The sequence below is a fragment of the Oncorhynchus mykiss genome, chromosome 3, assembly GCF_013265735.2.
Source record: "Oncorhynchus mykiss isolate Arlee chromosome 3, USDA_OmykA_1.1, whole genome shotgun sequence".
In the NCBI taxonomy this organism is placed as follows: domain Eukaryota; kingdom Metazoa; phylum Chordata; class Actinopteri; order Salmoniformes; family Salmonidae; genus Oncorhynchus; species Oncorhynchus mykiss.
In genome coordinates this window covers 51528356-51543667 of record NC_048567.1, presented here as the reverse complement: position 1 = coordinate 51543667, position 15312 = coordinate 51528356, and the positions used below count along the sequence as shown (strand labels likewise).

General features: G+C 43.6%; 1 protein-coding gene across 2 annotated transcripts in view; it reads right to left on the bottom strand.

Annotated features, from left to right (window-relative positions):
* Window positions 1–11033: 11033 nt before the first annotated feature.
* Window positions 11034–15312, bottom strand: part of LOC110520168 (1-acyl-sn-glycerol-3-phosphate acyltransferase gamma) — a 28114-nt gene continuing 23835 nt past the window's right edge. For both annotated transcript variants that reach the window (XM_036974558.1, XM_021597295.2), the window contains exons 8-10: window positions 14829–14904; window positions 14439–14637; window positions 11034–14223 (exon numbers count right to left, since the gene is read on the bottom strand). In XM_036974558.1, coding sequence (XP_036830453.1) covers window positions 14132–14223; window positions 14439–14637; window positions 14829–14904 — 367 coding nt within the window. In that variant the 3' untranslated portion in view covers window positions 11034–14131. The remainder of the gene's footprint in view (window positions 14224–14438; window positions 14638–14828; window positions 14905–15312) is intronic.

Sequence of the window (15312 nt, the reverse complement as noted above, 5' to 3'; positions counted from 1 at the left end):
GTCTGACCAGAAGACCGCCTCGTTTCCCTCTCTTTCGGAGTCGTTTTTTTGGGTCGCTGCATAGGATCCACTCCGTTGTCCTGTTTGTAAGGCAGAACACAGGATCCGCGTCGCGAAAAACATATTCTTGGTCGTACTGATGGTGAGTTGATGCTGATCTTATATTCAGTAGTTCTTCTCGACTGTATGTAATGAAACCTAAGATGACCTGGGGTACTAATGTAAGAAATAACACGTAAAAAAACAAAAAACTGCATAGTTTCCTAGGAACGCGAAGCGAGGCGGCCATCTCTGTCGGCGCCGGAAGTCTTTTTGGTCATGTTGCACTTCCTACGGCTTCCACTAGATGTCAACAGATGTCAACAGTGGAAAGTTGTTTGAGGCTTCTACTGTGAAGGAGGGGCTCATAAGGGCTCTTTGAGTCAGTGGTCTGGCAGAGTGCCACGGGCTCGTGACATGCGGTCTTGAGAGTTTCATTGCTTTTCTACAGACAAAGGAATTCTCCGGTTGGAACATTATTGAAGATTTATGTTAAAAACATCCTAAAGATTGATTCTATACATCGTTTGACATGTTTCTACGGACTGTAACGGAACTTTTTGACATTTCGTCTGCTCCTAGTGAGCGCGCTTCGTGACTTTGGATTTGTTTACAAAATGCGCTAACAAAAGTAGCTATTTGGACACAAATGATGGACATTATCGAACAAATCAAACATTTATTGTGGAACTGGGATTCCTGGGAGTGCATTCTGATGAAGATCATCAAAGTTAAGGGAATATTAATAATGCTATTTCTGACTAATGTTGACTACACAACATGGCGGATATTTCTTTGGCTGGTTTGGGCTCTGGGCGCCGTACTCAGATTATTGCATGGTGTGCTTTTTCAGTAAAGTTTTTTTTAAATCTGACACAGCGGTTGCATTAAGGAGAAGTTTATCTAAAGTTCCATGTACAATAGTTGTATCTTTTATCAATGTTTAATACTGTGAATTGATGTGGCTCTCTGCAAAATCACCGGATGTTTTTGGAACTACTGAACATAATGCGCCAATGTAAACTGAGATTTTTTTGATATAAATATGAACTTTATCGAACAAAACATGTATGTATTGTGTAACATGAAGTCCTATGAGTGTCATCTGATGAAGATCATCAAAGGTTAGTGATTAGTTTTTTTTTATTTTTTTTTTTACCCCCTTTTTCTCCCCAATTTCGTGGTATCCAAATGTTAGTAGCTACTATCTTGTCTCATCGCTACAACTCTCGTACGGGCTCGGGAGAGACGAAGGTCGAAAGTCATGCGTCCTCCGAAACACAACTCAACCAAGCCGCACTGCTTCTTAACACAGCGCGCATCCAACCCGGAAGCCAGCCGCACCAATGTGTCGGAGGAAACACTGTGCACCTGGCGACCTTGGTTAGCGTGCACTGTGCCTGGCCCGCCACAGGAGTCGCTGGTGCGCAATGTAACAAGGATATCATTACCGGCCAAACCCTCCCTAACCCGGACGACACTAGGCCAATTGTGCGTCACCCCACGGACCTCCCGGTCGCGGCCGATTGCGACAGAGCCTGGGCACGAACCCAGAGTCTCTGGTGGCACAGCCCTTAACCACTGTGGGAGGCCCCACCTGGGAGGCCCCTTTAGTGATTAGTTTTATCTCTATTCCTGATTATTCTGACTCCTCTCTTTGGCTGGAAAAATGGCTGTGTTTTTCTGTGACTTGGCTCTGAACTAACATAGTTGTTTGTGGTGCTTTCGCTGTAAAGCCTTTTTGAAATCAGACACTGTGGAGGGATTAACGATAATTGTATCTTTAAAATGGTGTAAAATACTTGTATGCTTGAGGAATTTTAATTATGAGATTTTTGTTGTTTTGAATTTGGCGCCCTGCACTTTCACTGGCTGTTGGCGGGGGGGACGCTACTGTCCCGAATATACCAGAGAGGTTAAGGACCCGGGGACTAAACACCTCCCTCTATAACTGGATCCTGGACTTCCTGACGGGCCGCCCCAGGTGATAAGAGTAGGTAACAACACATGCGCCACACTGATCATCAACACGGGGCCCCTCAGGTGTGCGTGCTCAGTCCCCTCCTGTACTCCCTGTTTACTCATGACTGCACGGTCAGGCACAACTCCAACACCATCATTAGGTTTGCTGATAACACAACAGTGGTAGGCCTGATCCCCAACAATGATGAGGAGACAGCCTATAAGGAGGTGGTCAGAGACCTGACCGTGTGGTGCAAGGACAACAACCTCTCCCTCAATGTGATCAAGACAAAGGAGATGATCGTGGACTACAGGAAAAGGAGGACCGAGCATGCCCCCATTCTCATCGACGGAGATGTAGTGGAGCAGGTTGAAAGCTTCAAGTTCCTTGGCATCCACATCACAAACAAACTAAAATGCAGACCAGCTGGTGGGTTTACAGACATATTCAATCAATTCTTATCCCAGTCTGCTGTTCCAACATGCTTCAAGAGGGCCACCATTGTTCCTGTTCCTAAGAAAGCTAAGGTAACTGAGCTAAACGACTACCGCCCCGTAGCAATAACTTCCGTCATCATGAAGTGCTTTGAGAGACTAGTCAAGGACCATATCACCTCCACCCTACCTAACACCCTAGACCCATTCCAATTTGCTTACCACCCCAATAGGTCCACAGACGACGCAATCGCAACCACACTGCCCCAACCCATCTGGACAAGAGGAATACCTATTTGAGAATGCTGTTCATTGACTACAGCTCAGCATTTAACACCATAGTTCCCTCCAAACTCGTCATCAAGCTCTAGACCCTGGGTCTCGACCCCGCCCTGTGCAACTGGGTACTGGACTTCCTGACGGGCCGCCCCCAGGTGGTGAGGGTAGGTAACAACATCTCCATCCCGTTGATCCTCAACACTGGGGCCCCACAAGGGTGCGTTCTGAGCCCTCTCCTGTACTGCCTGTTCACCCACGACTGCGTGGCCATGCACGCCTCCAACTTAATCATCAAGTTTGCGGACAACACTACAGTGGAAGGCTTGATTACCAACAACGACGAGACAGCCTACAGGGAGGAGGTGAGGGCCCTTGGAGTGTGGTGTCAGGAAAATAACCTAAGACTCAACGTCAACAAAACAAAATAGATGATTGTGGACTTCAGGAAACAGCAGAGGGAGCACCCCCCTATCCACATCGACGGGACAGTAGTGGAGAGGGTAGTAAGTTTCAAGTTCCTCGGCGTACACATCACGGACAAACTGAATTGGTCCACCCACACAGACAGTGTTGTGAAGTAGGCGCAGCAGCGCCTTAATCATTCCACTTAAACTGGCTGTCTAGTTAGCAGACAAACTAACATACTGTGCAGAGATGAACTACATTACTTTAGTTGGCTGCTTTGAGCAAAACTTGAATGCAATATAACATATTCTAGGAGCCTATTGTTTGTAAATGATCTTTATTAATTTCAACTTGTTTTTTAACAATGTCAGGTTCAGACAGAGATGAGTGGGGCCTTCATCAAGTACAACATGGGGTTAGAAAATAGTTCAACATCACATATCAATTCCCACTGTGCCGATGATGAAGTTATCTACATTATTTTAGATGTCTGCTTTGAGAAAAACTTGTATGTAATATAACCTTTTCTGGGAGCTTAGTATGTGTGTATGCACTAAGCAATTGTCCCTTCCAGTGATGTGGAGCTACCTTTGGACCTGGTGCCAGTAAGGATGGTCTTCACAGAGGCGATAAGACCCTCCCTCCTCCTGGATATAGAAATCCTTCAACTTCACTGCCTCTTCAATGGTAAGATCCCTGGCACCATAGGGACACTTGACCTCCACCACTGCTGTGGTGGCCACCAGATCATCCGGTGAGGCACCCAGGATCCCAGACCCTGTGACCCAAAGCCCTGACTCTTGCACATCCATCCCTGTAGCCATTTTGATTACCTTTTTATTATCTGTGCCCCACTTTACAGACAACACCCCATCCAACAACTATGATCTGAGAACCCTTTTTAGCAGCAATGGTGTAATGCGTTTGGCCCTAACCACTGCTCCATAATTGCTGTCCGTCAACCTCCTTCTCCTCATGGTGTGCCAGTTTGGGTTGGTGCGCTGTCAAACTGTTGCCTGCCGTATAGCCTCTTGCTGCTCAGATAACAGCACCATGCCAGCCAGGATGCCTGCATGACCCAGGCACACTTTTTTAGAAGTCCTGAATGGCATGAGGCTTGGTACCAGTGATGTACTGGGCTTTACCCACAACCCTTTGCAGTGGTTTGCGATCGGAGGCCGAGCAGTTGCCATAACAGGCAGTGATGCAACTAATCAGGATGCTCTCGATGTGGCAGCTATAGAAGTTTTTTGAGGATCTGAGGACCATTGCCAAATCTTTTCAGTTTCCTGAGGGGGAATAGGCTTTGTCATGCCCTCTTCACAACTGCCTTGGTGTGTTTGGACCATGATAGTGTGTTTTTATGGACACTTAGGTTGACCCGTTGATGAGAATGAGAGCGTGCTCGGTCCTCCTTTTCATGTAGTCCACAATAATCTCCTTTGTCTTGATCACGTAGAGAGAACCTGCACCGGAGACGGTTCCTTAGCCACTGAAGATCCTCCTCTGTGTGCTCTTGGGACAGAGACTTGTAGTCTTTGGCCGTTTCTCCACTAACTGCACCTGGTTGGGCACGGCTGGCTTCCTCCACTTGCATTCCCCATCGTGCATCTGATATTGTGATCCGATGCATGGCTAAACTTGTGACCTTCATGGGGGCATTTGCATGTGGGAATCCCCTGGTCACCTATAGATACCTGTCAAAAGGAATGATGTTACAGTGCATTCGGAAAGTATTCAGACCCCTTGACTTTTTTCACATTTTGTTACGTTCTATCTAACACAGATAAAAAAAATTTAAAAAATCATCTTCAATCTACACACAATACCCCATAATGACATAACCTGTTTTTGCTTTTACATATTTTTCCAAATCTATTAAAAATAAAAACAGATACCTTATTTAAATAAGTATCCAGACCCTTTGCTATGAGACTCAAAATTGAGCTCAGGTGCATCCTGTTTCCATTGATCATCCTTGAGATGTTTCTACAACTTGTTTGGAGACCATCTGTGGTAAATTAAATTGATTGGACATGATTTGGAAAGGAACACACCTGTCTATATAAGTTCCCACAGTTGACAGTTCATGTCAGAGCAAAAACCAAGCCATGAGGTTGAAGTAATTTTCCGTAGAGCTCCGGGACAGGAAGGTTACCAAAACATTTCTGTGGCATTTAAATAAATGGAAGATGTTTGGAACCAACAAGACTCTTCTTAGAGCTGATCGCCCGGCCAATCTGAGCAATCGGGGGAGAAGGACCTTGGTCAGGGAGGTGACCAACAACCCAATGGCCACTCTCCTCTGTGGCAATGGGAGAACCTTCCAGAAGGATAACCATCTTTGGAGCACTCCACCAATCAGGCGTTTATGGCATTGCCCAGACAGAAACCACTCCTCAGTAAAAGGCACAGGACAGCCTGGAGTTTGCAAAAAAGCACCTAAAGGACTCTCAGACCATGAGAAAAAAAGATTATCTGGTCTAGTGAAACCAAGATTGAACTCTTTGGCCTGAAGCCAAGCATCACATCTGTAGGAAACCTGGCACCATCCTGATGGTGAAGCATGGTGGTGGCAGCATCATGCTGTGAGGATGTTTTTTAGAGGCAGGGACTGTGAGACTAATCGGGAATGAAGGAAAGATGAACGGAACCAAGTACAGAGTTCCTTGATGAAAACCTGCTCCAGAGAGCTCAGGATCTCAGACCGAAACGAAAGTTCACCTTCCAACAGGACAACGACCCTAAGCACACAGCCAAGTCAACGCGGGTGTGGCTTCGGGACAAGTCTCTGAATGTCTTTGAGTGGCCCAGCCAGAGCCCGGACTTGAACCCGATCGAACATCTCTGGAGAGACCTGAAAATAGCTGTGCAGCGACGTTCCCCATCCAACCTGACAGAACTTGAGAAGAAGAATGAGGGAAACTCCCCAAATACAGGTATTCCAAGCTTGTAGCGTCATACCTAAGACGACCTGAGGCTGTAATCGCTGCCAAAGGTGCTTTAACAAAGAACTGAGTAAAGGGTCTGAATACTTGTGTAAATGCTCTATTTTAGTTTTTATTTGATTCATTTTTGCAAAAAAATTGAAACACCAGTTTTTGCTTTGTCATTATGGAGTATTGTATGTAGATTGATGAGGGCAAAACAAGAATGTAATCAATTTTAGAATATGGCTGTAATTTATCAAAATGTGGAAAAGGGGTCTGGATATTTTTTGAATGCACGGTATATAGTCAGAACTAGTGGGTCTAATGACTTGTCACGTCATTGAATACCAAATCTCAGAAATGTATCTGTGCAAAAATCCTAGTCTAACGTCAAGTAATTATTAGGATGGTGTGCCTTCATATCAAATGGACTGCACGAAGAAAAAATATTCAGCTTCCTCAAAAAGCTTTTATTATTCAGATTCAAATTCAGAGTGAATGTAACAGCTGTTCCACTGCCAGGCTGTACAATAATCCCTGAGTGAGAATTAACTGATTGCATGCTGTGCAAAAAGTAATAGGGCCTTGGCTAGTTAACAAATCATGATTAATTACGGTCATTCTCGAAAAATGCTTAACAAGCTCTCTCCTCTCGCAAGAGTTATTGCAAGACTTTCTTGAGATACAGTTGAAGATTGTACCAAAGCAGCATACCACCCTGCATTCCCACTGCTAGTTTGTTTCTGAAGCTAAGCAGGGTTGGTCTTGGTTGGTCCCTGGATGGGAGACCAGATGCTGCTGGAAGTGGTGTTGGAGGGCCAGTAGGAGGCACCCTTTCCTTTGGTCTAAAAATATATATCCCAAAGCCCCAGGGCAGTGATTGGGGACATTACCCTGTGTAGGATGCAGTCTTTCGGATGGGACGTTAACACTGGTGTCCTGGCTAAATTCCCATTCTGGCCCTCATACCATCACATCATTCTGGCCTCCTAATAATCCCCAGTTTACAATTGTCTCATTCATCCCCCCTCCTCTCCCCTGTAATTATTCCCCAGGTTGTTCCTGCCAATGAGAATGGGTTCTCAGTCAACTTACCTGGTTAAATAAAAATAAAAACAAAGAGGCCCGCTCCCTTCAACCTGCTTGTGCAAGAGATCTGTTGTTTTCCCCCCTCCTTAGTGAAAAATGCCATTCAGTAAAATAACGGCATGAGAGTTGATTCTCAGCTTGTCATTCAAAAGGTTTATTATTGCCAAAATATGGAAGCAAAGGTTCTGCTAAATACAATTGTAATTTAAGTCAATATAACATATTCAAAATGGATTAAATTGAATGTATTAAATTATTTATATTATATACAGATCCTCGGAGTTTGGGACACACGTAAGTAGTCCAAGTCTATGGTAGGACTTGAAAATAAACCATGGGTATTTGTAACACATGGGTGTTGCATTGTGATATTGCTGTATGAAGGGGGTGACATATGTATATGTACCTGGTTAGTATACGGTCCTGAGGATGGAAGGATGATGTTGGTGATTCAAAGAGCATCCCATGTGCATTGCAAAAAAAGGAAATCTTGACAAGTCTACAGTCTATATTTACGCAATAAGGCACCTCAGGGGTTTGTGTAATATATGGCCAATATACAACGACTAAGGGCTGTTCTTGTAAACGACGCAACTCGAAGTGCCCAGATACAGCCCTAAGCCGTGGTACATTAGCCATATACCACAAACCCCAGAGGTGTCTTAGTGCTATTATAGACTGTTTAACAACGTATTTAGAGCTTAGAAAATTATTGATCGGCCCAAACACCAATCTCAACGTCTACAATGAAGAGGCGACTCCAGGATGTTGGCCTTCAAGGTAGAATTGCAAAGAAAAAAACTGATCTCAGACTGGCCAATAAAAATAAAATATTAAGATGGGCAAAAGAACAGACACTGGACAGAGGAACTCTGTCTAGAAGGCCAGCATCCCGGAATCGCCTCTTCACTGATGATGTTGAGACTGGTGTTTTGCGGGTACTATTTAATGAAGCTGTCAGTTGAGGACTTGTGAGGCGTCTGTTTCTCAAACTAGACACTCTTGCTCAGTTGGGCCTCGCACTCTTTCTATTCTGGTTAGAGCCAGATTACACTGTTCTGTGAAGGGAGTAGTACACAACGTTGTACAAGATCTTCAGTTTCTTGGCAATTTCTCACATGGAATAGCCTTAATTTCTCAGAACAAGAATAGACTGACGAGTTTCAGAAGAAAGGACTTTGTTTCTGGCCATTTTGAGCCTGTAATCGAACCCACAAAATGCTGATGCTCCAGATACTCAACTTGTCTAAATATGGCCAATTGTATTGCTTCTTTAATTAGCACAAGAGTTTTCAGCTGTGCTAACGTAATTGCAAAAGGGTTTTCTAATGATCAGTTAGCTAATCCAAGTTTATAATTTTAAAAGGCTAACACAATATGACATTGGAACACAGGAGTGATGGTTGCTGATAATGGGCTATAATAGATATTCCATAAATAAATCTGCTGTTTCCAGCTACAATAGTCATGTACAACATTAGCAATGTCTAAACTGTGGATATATATATATATACACACACATACACAGTATCAGTCAAAGTTTGGACACCTACTCATTCAAGGGTTTTTCTTATTTTACAATTTTTTACATTGTAGAATGGTGAAGAAATCAAAACTATGAAATAACACATACAGTTGAAGTCGGAAGTTTACATACACCTTAGCCAAATACATTTAAACTCAGTTTTTCACAATTACTGACATTTAATCCTAGTAAATATTCCCCGTCTTAGGTCAGTTAGGATCACCACTTCATTTTGAGAATCTGAAATGTCAGAATAATAGTAGAGAATTATTTATTTCAGCTTTTATTTCTTTCATCACATTCCCAGTGGGTCAGAAGTTTACACACACTAAATTAGTATTTGGTAGCATTTGCCATTTATTTGTAATTTTTAATTTGGGTCAAATGTTTCAGGTAGCTTTCCACATGCTTCCCACCATAAGTTGAGTGAATGTTGGCCCATTCCTCCTGACAGAGCTGGTGTAACTGAGTAAGGTTTGTAGGCCTCCTTGCTCGCACACGCTTTTAAAGTTCTGCCCACACATTTTCTATAGGATTGAGGTCAGGGCTTTGTGATGGCCACTCCCAACACCTTGACTTTGTTGTCCTTAAGCCATTTTGCCACAACTTTGGAAGTTTGCTTGGGGTCATTGTCCATTTGGAAGACCCATTTGCAACCAAGCTTTACATTCCTGACTGATGTCTTGAGATGTTGCTTCAATACATCCACATAAGTTGCCATCCTCATGATGCCATCTATTTTGTGAAGTGCACCAGTCCCTCCTGCAGCAAAGCACCACCACAACATGATACTGCCACCCCCGTGCATCATGGTTGGGATGGTGTTCTTCGGCTTGCAAGCCTCCCCCTTTTTCCTCCAAACATAACAATGGTCATTATGGCCAAAAACGTATATTTTAGTTTCATCAGATGAGGACATTTCTCCAAAAAGTACAATCTTTGTCTCCATGTGCAGTTTTATGGTGGTTTTGGAGCAGAGGCTTCTTCCTTGCTGAGCAGCCTTTCAGGTTTTGCCGATAGAGGACTCGTTTTACTGTGAATATAGATACTTTTGTACCCGTTTCCTCCAGCATCTTCACAAGGTCCTTTGCTGTTGTCCTGGGATTGATTTTCAATTTTCGCACCAAAGTACGTTCATCTCTAGGAGACAGAACGCGTCTCCTTCATGAGCGGTATGACGGCTGCGTGGTCCCATGGGGTTTATACTTGCGCACTATTGTTTGTACAGATGAACATGGTACCTTCAGGCGTTTGGAAATTGCTCCTAAGGTTGAAGCAGACTTGTGGAGGTCTACAATTTCTTTTGATTTTCCCTTTGATGTCAAGTACAGAGGCACAGAGTTTGAAGGTAAGCCTTGAAATACATCCACAGGTACACCTCCAATTGACTCAATTATGTCAATTAGCCTATCAGAAGCTTCTAAAGCCATGACATCATTTTCTGGAATTTTCCAAGCTGTTTAAAGGCACAGTCAACTTAGTGTATGTAAACTTCTGACCAACTGGACTTGTGATACAGTGAATTATAAGTGAAATCATCTGTAAACAATTGTTTGAAAAATGCAAAGTAGATGTCCTAACTGACTTGCCAAAACTATAGTTTATTAACAAGAAATTTGTGGAGTGGTTGAAAAACTTGTTTTAATGACTCCAATTTAAGTGTATGTAATTTAAGTGTATACTTGGCATTCTCTCAACCAGCTCCTTGAGAAATGCTTTTCCAACAGTCTTGAAGGACTTCCCACATATGCTGAGCACTTGTTGGCTGCTTTTCCTTCACTCTGCGGTCTCTCAATTGGGTCGAGGTCAGGTGATTGTGGAGGCCAGGTCGTCTGATGCAGCACTCCATCACTCTCCTTCTTGGTTAAATAGCTCTTACACAGCCTGTAGGTGTGTTTTGGGTCATTGTCCTGTTGAAAAACAAATGATAGTCCCACTAAGCGCAAACCAGATGGGATGGTGTATCGCTGCAGAATGGAATGAGTAGGTGTCCGTACTTTTTACTGGTACTGTAGGTATGTATATATAGAACTAAGTGCATTTTTATTCAATACAATATATAGGCTTGCTTAGATGTAACTTTTTGCAGTGTGTGATTCTGCCATTGTCTGTATTGATAGTTCATGACAACCACAGGTCGCACCTTAATTGGGGAGGACAAACTCATAGTAATGGCTGGAATGGAGTGAATGGAAAGTATCGTACACATTTAACATGGTTTCCATGTGTAGGATACCATTCCATTCATTCTATTCCAGCCATTATGAGCCAGCCTCCCCTCAGCACCCTCCTGTGATGACTTGGTCTCATTAGAATGACATCTGCTGCAAACTGAGAAATTCATTCAGACAAACTGACAGCATTAGAAATCAACTGTGATTAAATCCTTTAATATTCTTAATTGTTTAATTGAAAACAGATATTTAGAAAAAGGACAAATAAGTGGCACATCTTGACTCAACTTTTATGCCAAAAAGGGTCAGATTTCAGTGTCGTATTTCTAACGTTACCCAATTCTTAAGTTTCGAAAACTTGACCAAAAATGAGAAAAATTCAAAGTTAGTGGGATTTTTTTCCCCCAAATAAAAACCCACAGGTTAACTTCTCTGCATGTTCTGTTGCACTGAAATATATACACCTTATACACAGAGCTGGACTGATCGATACCTGAGGGAGAGGTGGTACTGTAGTTTAGAGTTATGGGAAGTAGACTGGTGATAACATTATGCCCCAAAACTTTGAACATATATCTCCTAAGCTACTGTAACAGTTGTATTGACAGTTGAGAGATGTAACAGGAGCTGTAACAGAGGTATCGAACACAGAAGCATCATGGGACAGTAAGTATTATTAAAACGGGGCCCTCTTAACTATTACTGTAACTAGGAGCAGATTCTCATGGGACCCTCATCTCTTCAGCTTTACAAATAGCTATACTTTAACTAACCCTAACCCATTTTTTTCTGGAGTGAGAAATAAAACACGAGTTCCTCGTCATTTTAACAGAGGGCAGATTTATGTGAATCTTACTGAGTCAGTGTCCCTCACTACTTGCCAATCAAAACCTAATACTACTGAGGAAGTGTTGTCTAAGTTCACACACACACACACACACACACACACACACACACACACACACACACACAATGCAATGAAGCTGCACTCTGTCTGTTAAGGCTTGCATGAATCTGTCCTGGTTAAAAAACATTTAACGCAAAAAAAAAAAGAACAACAAAGGGACATCAACATAGGGAGAAAAGATGGTGACGGTGAAACAGAATGGTGTTCTTTAGACTAGTGATGACGTGTTGCTATCATGTTTGCATGTTGCGCTGACAAGCCCAGTTATAAAGGTGTCATCCGCCTCCCTATACACCAACCCCTCAGATGACCACAGATGGGGCGGGTCACCATTAAGACTACCATCATAGAGTGTAAATAACTGTCCAATGAGTAGAGATAAACAATGTAACATGTTTTAAAAGCAAATGCAGTTGCTGTGCCGTACAATGAATTGCAGCAAAATAAAATGAGAAAAATAAATAAAAAATAAGAACTACTCCTTCCTGTGCAATTCAGGACCCAAAAGTAGCTTTAGTAACATCATGTTACTCATAGGTGGCTACTGATAATAAGATCCTATTGATCCTCGCATCTCAACATATACCTTGGCATAATAAACCCATAAACATGTCAGTACTACCCCGGAGAGAACTCAACTACCCACAGTGCACCATTATGGATGAAGGGTTGGTGGAGTGTTTCTGAATAGAAGACTGTAGTGGAGGGAGAGATGAGGTGGGGAGGGAACCTAGCAACAAATCAAACAATCATCCTAGCCTAAGCAAACTTGAATTAAGGCAAACATTACTACAGTCTAGAGCTGAAGAGCAGAATCAAATGTCCTTTCAGTAATGAGGTTACAAGTGGACAGTAGTAAGTGCTGGGTTTCCGTACACTAATGCCACTACCAACCCCATCACTGTTTTAGGAGAGAAGGGGATGGCAGTGAGACCAGCAGCTCTCAGCTTTGATCATTAGAACAACTCATTCATTCAGTAAGTACTGCATTTCAATTATAAAGGGTAGCTGGGGGTTATCATTGTCTGTTTTGACTGGAATTGGTGGTTAAGGTTATTATAAGAGGTCACACTAACACTGAGGGTGGTTTAGCATGTTTAAACCAGAGCAGAGATGGCAGGAGAACAAGTTCATAGTTCACTCGGGAACTGGCATGGTAATATGTGTGCAGATATCTACTGGTGAGCAAGCAATGGAGAATGCTGTAAAACCTACATACATAAAATAATTAGGGTCAGAACCCGGGGGCGTTGGAATAGTGGTGTGGAATATCATGGCAATGTTAATAAGTTACCATGAAGTTAATGAATACAGAGCCCTTGCTGTAGTCTTAACACACAGAACCCTGACTCAGTATTTAAAACACTGGAAGTCCCATCTCTGCTGTTGAACATAGCTCTGTTAAAAATAAGTCCCTAAGTAATATTCAACAGCAGCCAAACTCTATCTGACTGTCTTGGTAAGAATGCATAGACTTATAGAATCATAGAGCCACCCCATTATATTTGCTCATGAATAAAAATGGTTCCCACAACAGAGAGATGAAGCACAGTGAAAATAAACACCTTTTTTGCTCAGAGGTAAAAAGCAAAGCGGAAACCTGGCAGGGCTCCACACTGACCGTTTTGTACAGTGAGCATACGTGTGCCTAAGTTGAAGAAAGTACACAAAGAAGGAGCACAATGAAAAATATTTGAAGGTAACAAGCCGTTTTCTTTGTAGTAATGGTGCAATTACGACGGTCATGAATTTGCGCTCTGTGTATTCCCCATGGCACTCAGGGGCTGCGGTACAGTGAAATCATTGCAACAATTATCATCTGGGTGATTTTTTTTCTAGGCGGACAGCAACATATTTAGGCGCGTAGGTGAGGAAAATGGTCGCATTGTAGAGCTCTGCCAGGCTTTTCGGTAGAACGAGGGGGAGATATACTGTACTGTATGTTACAAGGTGAACACTGAAGTAACACCTCAACCTCAAATCAAAAACTAGATTGAAAAGAAAGTTATGGAAAGGAGAGCTGCTGATAGGCTTGGTTCCTAGGGTCAAAGGAGTCGAAGAGTGCGAGGTGGCGGGGGGACTGGGGGGGTTGGATAAGGGGGCAAGGAGCATGTCCACAGCAGTACCTCCTGTTCTCAGTCCTGCCCTCTCCTACTCCACAGAGAGCTGGCTGCAGATGGTCTCCCTTTTCTCTCTACACTCCTCAAATGGTCAAACCCCTCCTTCTCTTCCTTCCCTCATCGTCCAGATCCATCTCTGGTGTAAATCGGTTTGACCCCCCCCCCCCCCCGGAGTGCTTACTCGCACACACCTCAGGACAACAGAATAGGTGGAAGGGGACCGCAGGAGGACCGTACGAGAGCGACCGCGGTCGGGAGGGAGAGTTCTAGTTCTGTTTCTTAGCCCCCTCGTCGCCGTAACTGGAGCCCGTCTTCTTTATCTCGGTGACACCGATCAGGCGACGGATGGCTATGGAGGCTGAGGAGGACCAAAAAGATAACAGACAAGAGATTATGGACCAAATCTCAAAGGAGGCAGAAAACATTGTCAGGAACTACGCACATTGGTCAACATCTCAGTCACATTCCCATGTGTGTTAAGAGTTAGCTATAAACCTCATGGTTATTGGATCGACGTCCCAGCCCCAGCCTAAGGTAAGAGTAACGAGGAGGCATTATGTACCCTCTACTCACCAATGATAAGGAAGAGGCTGAAGCCGAGGATGAGGAGGGGGGAGCCACTGACCACCACACCGCAGGCGAAGTTTATGAGGGGCGAGAGCAGCAGGGTCGCCCAGAACAAGAAGTTAAGTAGCGTCCACAACCGGCGAGGAGGGGTGATGGTAGGACCTGGGAAAGTGCCCTCTTTATGATAGTGTTCTTGCAGAGCATCCTGGAGAGGGACACAGAATGAATGTCAAGGTACTACCAAACCTGGTTAAACATATTTTGTTGTTATTTCCAAATAAGGTATGTGTCAGTAACTTATCTCACATGGGAGTTTATCTGTGTGTGAGACTTGTACAGGGAACAAAACTGCATTTAACCATATGCATTAACAACTCAAGCACTGAAGAGCCCTACCTTCTCCTGGTAAAGCTTATGAAGCCAGTTGGCACACTCCTTCTCATCTTCTGGGATCTCATCTACAGGGAACCGTCTGTAGGGAGAAGGAGCAGGGGAGACAAGCAGTCAACACAAAATCAGGAGATAGCAGGGGGAGCCCTGCTATGGAGTGCAGTAGAGCAGACGTTTCCCCAAACTCGGTCCAGCCCCCCCGGGTGCACGTTTTGGTTTTTGCCCTATCACAAACCAGCTGACTTCAAATTTTTAAAAAAACTCATCCGTTGATTATTTGAGTCAGCTGTGTAGTGCTAGGGCAAACACCAAAACGTGCACTCAGTGCGACGTTTGGGAAACCATGGAGTAGAGAATGAGTCTGGTATTGCAACATCTAACCACCAGGGGGCAAACTCACCCAAAGTTCAGATGGGGCACCTCAGACGGTGTTCATCTACAGTAAAACAGGGCCGTAAAACAGCCTTTGGATGTATAGCATTATGTATCA